Here is a 7,594-nt window from a genome sequence, read left to right as displayed (position 1 = left end):
ACACACACACACAATCTCAATGCCAGAATTATTGGAAATCAAAACTTTCTAGTTAAGTGATGCTAAAAGACCCCCCTGTCAAGGATGACTTACAGGATTTAAAGGATGTATTCCAATCTCTCTTAAGCTGCCTATGAGATCCTGGCTAAATCATCTGGGGGGAAAAAAGGCCCCTCTTCGCCTCTGTTTCCCCATTAGTAAATGGGCCTAATAATTCTAACCTTGATAAAGACTTTTGCACAGCTTCATTCATGAATAGTCTGTGTGACACTGTCCATTCTTGCTTTCAGAATGAAATTATAATATATATACAACAACTTTTTGAACTGTAAGGTGGTATCTTGCACACCAGCTGCCTGAGAAAGGAGGTTAACTAATATAAAGTCTTCATCCTAATTCTGTGAGAAGCTGCTATAGCTCAGGGTCTGAAGTTATTATAGTTTCTGTGCCTATTCATCTGCTACACCAGACCCTAATTCATTTAACAAATTGATAATTCTAAAATGAATTATATGATATCTCATACATGCAGAGGTTTGAGGGCAGTGTGAAGAGTTTGGTATTGGGGATTTACCAGAATTGCAGTAGATATTAAAATTTTCTGGGTTCTTGGTAGAGGTACACTTTTCATAAATACTTTTTGTTCTTTTTTCCTTTGTATCATGTTGTATCTCCTGAATATTTCTTTCAGAAGAGAAGAAAATCATATGGCTTGAGAGCAAATGTCACATCCAGAGCCCCTCTGCTGATTGTCCTGGAGACCCTCTTCAGATTGCCTCGTTATGTTATGGAATTCTGAAGTCCATGTGATCATTCACTTTGTACTACTTGGTTTTGAAGACGACCTTGGTCATTCTTGCTGGCTCGGAGAGCTGTTTCTATGGGCTACCATTAATCAGTGGTGAAGCTTCTGAGTGTTGTTTTTCACAAATATACGAAACCTGATGGACTCTAGAGCCGCTATTCGAAGAAGCAGATGATTTTTGCTAACCATGGCACAGGCTGAATGGGTATCACAGCCCTCTAAGTGTGTAGGCCTGTGTTAGTAGTCACTCTGGAAATTGTTGATCTACGTTAATGTTGAGTGTATTGTGTTTTAAGGTGTTGAGGAAAATGCAGAGACGGCATAGCAGCAACACTGATAACCTTCCTCCTGAAAGGTAAGTCTTCTCCCTTCCTCTGTTTCCTTATCAATCCTCTTCAAAGGGAAATATTTGAATTAAAGTTTTGGTGCACTTCATATGGTTAGAAGATAAAATCTGGAGGAGTAAGAAAGGAATATTTCCCATTGTCTATAGCAAGACAAAGCTTGCTGGGTGGATTAGGATATGCTCATTTTTGTATGAAATATCAGCTGCTTGTCTCTGCCAGATGCAAAATGTGACCCACTGGGCCAATCTGCCCTTGTTCCCATGGTTTCTTTTTTAAAGAGAAACAGCCAGCTGAATTAAGGCTAAACATTAAGTTGTGTGCATATTTGGAGTTAAACCTTTTTTCCAAATTCAGCCTAACCCAGACTCCTGAAAACTGAACTTTGTGGAACTATCACAGTTCTTCTCGCCAATTTTGCTCTTGTGCTAACCCTAAATACAAGAGGAGAATCCATTTTTGTGATGGTCCTGACCTCTATAGGTCTACACATGAGCCCTGTTCAGGAGTGGCGGTTCTTTACTGGTCTGGCCTTGAGGAGTTCAGTGGTGTTAAGGAGCTCTCCTAGTCTGAAGTTACCAGATAGAATCATAGAAAATTAGGGTTGGAAGGGACCTCAGGAGGTCATCTAGACCAGCCCCAACAATATCATCCCCACCAAGACTTTGTCTACCCAGGTCTTAAAAATCTCCAACACAAGTGTACAGTACCACAACAGCAAATGAAAGGGACATATCTTACAAAGTGATTTGGGAATCACAGTGAATGAGCTCGTTAGAATTTTGCACCTCGTTGAGGTGCTGAACTCAGTACCAGGACTAGAGAAGTAATTTTCTTGTGCTGAAAAGCAGCCTCTTTGGGCAGGTAGATGGACTTAAAGTGTATGTGTGTGTAAAGCGGACTTCTGTTACACTTAGCGGACTGAAATTACTGAGGACTCAGTAGTGAAAGTGATACTTAACTATAAGCAGTAACTACTGACATGCCCCTTGCTGGAGTTATAAGTTATGGTTTTCCACTAGGATAGAAAAAGGGAGTCTCTTCCTTGGGAATGTAGAGTAAGAAGAGTTCAGCACTATTTCTGAGTGCCTGGTAATCTACTACTCTGCTGCCTACCAGCAACTATTTTTTCCTTGAAGCATGCTGGCAAGGTGTTTTTTCTGTCTCAGCCAGTTTTCTGTCCACCTTACAGTCCATTCATCTGACCTGCACTACTTTAACTTGCATGTAAAAATGTGGGAGACCATATCAAAAGCCTTGCTAAAGTCAAGGTATATCATGTCCACTGCTCTTTCTGAATCTACAGAGCTAGTCATCTTGTCATGGAAGGCAATCAGGTTGGTCAGGCATGAGTTGCCTTCAGTGAATCCATGCTGACTGTTCCTGATCATCATCATCTTCTCCAGGTGCTTAAACATAAGGACCTGCTCCATGATTTTTCCAGGGACTGAGGTGAGGCTGACCAGTCTGTAGTTCCCTGGCTCCTCCTCCTTCCATCCCTTAAAGATGGGCACTATATTTGCCCTTTTCTAATCATCCAGGACCTTTCCCAATTGCCATGAGTTTTCAGAGATAATGGCCAGAGGCTCTGCAATTAAATTGGCCAATATGATCATATTATCCCAAATTTTATGAAAGTTTTGTAGGGTTCTTGGTGTATTTGTAAAACTAGGGTTTATCCTTGTGCCTGTGGACAGCTAAGAATTAGAACCCTTCTTCTAGGCATAAAAGTAACAGTTCAGTGAAAGCAAATATGTAATTTTTTGGCATTTTTAATATTAAGCAATGCCGGTTGCTTGCATGTGGCTAGTGGAAGAAGTCCAAACATAAACTTAATCAGAAACCGAAATAAAATGTATTTTTTTCACATTTCTATCCAAGACCAGGTTTTGCAGGAGCACATTAAGTCTTGTGTGCTAATCAAATTCTAATGTATGTCACACTGATTAACAGAGGAAAAAAAGGCTGTGCAATTGTTTTAAGTTACTTTCATGCTCTAAAATAGCCTTGCTTCACACTTGCAGTGGTGTTGTCAAACCAAGTGCCTGTGCATTATGGGCTGTGCACTGAAAGGGGAGATATTGGAGTTGAGCAGTACAGTGGAAGTTCAATGGACTCTGCACATTGGAACCTTTGGTTCCTTCTAAAGCACTGGGATCTGTGTGGATGAAAGGTGCTGTGCAAAATCAGCTCTGGATCTGTATCAGATACAAAAAAAATGAATAATACCTTATAAATTTCACTTCAATGATCTAATTTTAATAAGATAAAAGTATTGCTGGGAACACAGGCAAGGATTATTTTAAATTATTAAATTATTTTAAAGACATAGGGTGAAATATTGACCCAATTGAAGATCCAGGCCAGGCACCTGGATTTCAGGGAGATCAAGATTTTATCCATAATATTTACCTGACAATAATGCTTTTTAAATATGCGCTGAAAGAAGCCATATACTCTGGTACCATTTTTCCAGGCAACATCAATGTGTTATTTGTATAGGTCCATATTCCAGTGTTAAGTTGTACATACTCATCATGTTCCTGGGGTTGCATACAGAACCACTATTGGTATTTTGTATCTAACCCTGATAAATGGCAACAAATGTTTCATCCAGTACCTGGCTAGTTAATTCTGAACCATGGAAAAATGATTCTTTGCACATGCCTGCAAAGAGACTCTGGGAGTCGGGGATGGCTATAAAAAGCCTTGTTGAGAGCTCTCTTAGTGGGGAGAGGTGCCTGGTGAGAATTGGAGCTAAATCCAGAGGGATATGAAATGCAAAATTCTGTGCTAGGTTAGATGGCCAGGGAAGATGATGAGCTTGTGGAGAGACAGGCTAAGGGAGATGCAAGCAGTATGTGTGTGTGTGTGTGTGTGTGTCTGTGTAGTCTCAACGTGTGATATCTATTTCTGAAATTGAAGATCTACAGGGATTAAAATCAGGAGAGACCATAGCCCTGCAATGAATGTCTTTGTGGGTTAAGATTATTGCTGGGCTTTATTTGTTACTCTCTTTGCTGCTTAGACAATTGTTTGCTTTATGTTGGACATTTTCTTGGCTTGTGACTTGATTTAAGTGTCTCCTTTTCGGTCCCCATGAGGCCAAGACCTTCCGTGCATTCACATAAGTGCCATGCCACTGAGTTTAGGCAAACAAAGCATTCTTTTTCTTAGCATTTGGCATTGGGGTGAGACAGTCTGAATTCCACCCCTCATTTTGGAAACTCTGTAGGCTGTGGGCTATCTCACCAGTTCAGGACCCAACCAGTGCCCAACCCAAGTCCATTTCAGACACTGATCTTGGAGCACAATTTACTGGTTGAATAGAAAATTGCTTTGTTTGGGTGGCACCAGCAATTCACCTAACTATTTTTGTCTTGAGTCATATGACAGGCTGTTAGCTTTTAACTCTTTTCTCGCTGTTTTACTCCGTCTCTCTCCTGAGTGGACATCTGTTGGCCGTATCTGAATAAAGTGGGAAGAGCCTGAGTATTGGGGAATGTAGGTTAATTCTTCCAGTTGGTCTGATTAACTCATTTAGACATAATCCCAGATTCTTGGTGATAATTTCTTAAATCACTGGAAACAGTCATTTATTTTACACCCATTACATATTTAACATCAAAACCATTTTAGAAAAGTTGGGAGAGTACTGAATTTAGGTTTAACTGGCTTATTTCTTGTGAGATGCTCAGGATGTTTTTGGCCCACATATGATGGAAATGATGTTGTTTGACCAGTGCCTTGTAAACTCTGTAGTCTTGCCAAAAGGAATAGTGTCTAGACCTGGCAGCTTAGAACATTAGGAGGATGCTTTTCCCACTTCACATCCTGTACTTTGATCTCTGCCCCATCTTGTCCATTGGGGGTTCTGTCTCCCCACAGCAGAAACCGCAGTCAGACCGTCAGTTCTGAAACCAGCGTGGATGAAGGTGGGGTTTTTCAAGGACTGAAGGCTGAAGCTTCTTCACCACAGAAGCTCTTCTCAGGGCTGGCAGGGATCCCCTCTGGCACCATCACAGCTACCCCGTTCCAGTCAGGTTTGGTTCTAGGTTCCTCAGCAGGAGGCGGAGAGGTCTTCATTCAGATGCCAGCCTCAAGGGAGGAAGGGGCCACTCGGACAGAGGGAGCTCCATTCCACCACCGGCAACAGCCCCATCACTACCACCATGGCCATCATCGAGGATCCTCCCTGCTGCACATGGCTGGTGGGGACCGCCATGGACATGCAGAAGAAGGCACTGAGGACCAGGCTGGGACTCCAGCCCCAGCCCTCTCAGAGTTGAAGGCTGTGATTGGCTGGCTCCAGAAAGGGCTTCCTTTCATCCTGATCCTTTTGGCTAAAGTTTGTTTCCAGCATAAGCTCGGTAAGCACCCCACTTCCTATTTTCGTTTGATTGTAAGGTTCATAACAGGTGGTCAGGCAGTTCAGACTTGCAGGATGTCTGTTACAGTCCCTAGAAACAGTAAATTTCATGCACAAAATGCAGGCTCTGAAATTGGAGGCAAGAATTTACTTCTTGTTGTACATCCTATCTTTATCCCCTAAATTATTATTTGCTACTGTTAGAGCTGAATTAGGGCCATGCTTGTCCAACTATGTGGGAGACACTGATTCTGTGCCTGGTCCTGGCCACTTCCCATATCCATCAGAGGCTGATGGTGCTGTGAAGAATCCTTGAACTTCTTTAGGAGAGGTGAGAAAATGGGAATGTGTTGTGTCACTCACAGAGTCCCTTACTGGTCAGCTAATGGGTGGTAATGAAAGTCTGAGAAAGGACTTGAGGCTTGTGTGTGGCCAGCAGGGTTGTAGTTGTGAAATGAGGGCTTGAAGGAATCATCTGTTTAAATTCTACTGCTGAGATTTTCAAAACTGTCTAATACAGGCAGTTCCCTTTTATTTTAATAGTCATTGGGCATTCTGGTGGCCTTGAAATTTCAGTCTGCAAATCTTTAAATATAAAAATGCAAGTGGGCTTTATCTGGTGAATTTCACTTTTTAAGGAAGTGACAATGCTAACCTCTCTAGTCAGAGGAAGCATAGCATGGAAATTGAAGCCCTTCAGGCCTCTACCGATATTCCTGGTAATATATATTACACACTGTGTGTGTCAACATCTTACTTTTGCTCCCTTGGTCTCCCTACATAGCTTTGCCAGTGCACCTCGGTTTCAATTTGTAGAACCTGTTACTATTCCAGACCTGCAGCACTTTCACCCTTCTGGATCTCTTGTGAATAGGGCCTGCCATTCGTGCAGAATGTGTATCAAACTGTTTAGTAGTTAGTGATCCTGGGCCAACATCCACCAGACATGACAGACAGCTTCATGTTCATTTGGCTTGAATGTGAATCTTATATGAACCTTGGTCTTGAGCTTAGTTGCCAGTAATCCTGCAGTAGCACCTACCATAGCCAGAAATCACAAGTCTGTTTGTCTAAAAAAACCAAACCCTAAAATGTTGGGTGCAACATAATTTTGCAGTCTAGATCCCACCTGCCCAGGCCTATGGCATTTTGACAGGTGTCTTTCCTTGCAGGGATTGCTGTGTGCATTGGTATGGGCAGCACATTTGCATATGCCAACTCAACACTCCGAGAACAGGTTGCTTTGAAAGTGAGTACGGTGCCTTGTTCCATTGTGCTTCTGAAATGCATTGTTTTGAATATGCATAACTACACTGCTGTCAGACCTTTGCCACTGTATTATATAACTCATACAATTAATGTGTATAAATTTCTTAATGTATATGAATAATCTAACTGCCCATGGACCTTGTGTGTGCATATAGCCACACCCGCACCCTATCCATGGTTTTCAAGAGACACAATACAATGGTCAGAACATGAGGATGAAAATAAAGAACTGATTTTTATTCCAGGGCTTGCCACTGACTGGCTTTGTCCCATACATGAAAACAGAAATGACAATATACATGTCAACAGGATGCTGTTAGACTTGATTCATTATTGTTTTCAGAGTATTTAGACATTTTCAAATGAAAGATGCTATAGAAATATTATTTTTAATATATTTAAATGCTCTCTTGCTATTCCTGTTATTTGTAAACAAATCAGTAGGCTTCTTTGGGTCTCATGGTTCCTAGAGGAACTGATACCCTTACAATGCAGGATTGATGATACAGTAACACAGGGGTAGGTAACAGGGCTGTGCAAAGTTTCGGTCACCAATTCAATTCAGAGGAGATTCGGTGGCTGAATCTCCAAATCCAAATTTAATCGGGAGACCAATAAAAAGGTCTGAATCGATTTGAAGCCTCCGAATCAATTTGGAAAAGATTTGGAGAGCTTTCAGATTTGGAAAGATTTCAGAGTTTCGGGCAGCTCCCACTTGCTGCAGGGAGCTGGACCTGGACTCCATGCCAGTAAGTGGGGTGGGGGTGGGGGGCTGGAGGAGGAGGGAGGGGACCATGGGGGGACCCC

The 7,594-nt window shown here is 42.0% G+C and overlaps 1 protein-coding gene across 7 annotated transcripts in view; it reads left to right on the top strand.

The window, feature by feature from the left end:
• RNFT2 (ring finger protein, transmembrane 2) overlaps nt 1–7,594 on the top strand; it is a 57,105-nt gene that overhangs the window by 2,065 nt on the left and 47,446 nt on the right. For 3 of the 7 annotated variants that reach the window (XM_019506680.1, XM_019506681.1, XM_019506679.1), the window contains exons 3-5: nt 692–1,160; nt 5,041–5,519; nt 6,691–6,767. In XM_019506680.1, the coding sequence (XP_019362225.1) occupies nt 1,078–1,160; nt 5,041–5,519; nt 6,691–6,767 (639 nt within the window). In that variant the 5' untranslated portion in view covers nt 692–1,077. The remainder of the gene's footprint in view (nt 1–691; nt 1,161–5,040; nt 5,520–6,690; nt 6,768–7,594) is intronic. The other 4 variants (XM_019506683.1, XM_019506682.1, XM_019506684.1 and 1 more) reach the window with 3 other exon arrangements.

This window comes from Gavialis gangeticus, unplaced genomic scaffold, assembly GCF_001723915.1.
Source record: "Gavialis gangeticus isolate Ggan-Ray unplaced genomic scaffold, GavGan_comp1, whole genome shotgun sequence".
In the NCBI taxonomy this organism is placed as follows: Eukaryota; Metazoa; Chordata; order Crocodylia; family Gavialidae; genus Gavialis; species Gavialis gangeticus.
Note: the sequence above shows the minus strand (reverse complement) of the source record. Positions and strands in the feature narration are given on the sequence as shown.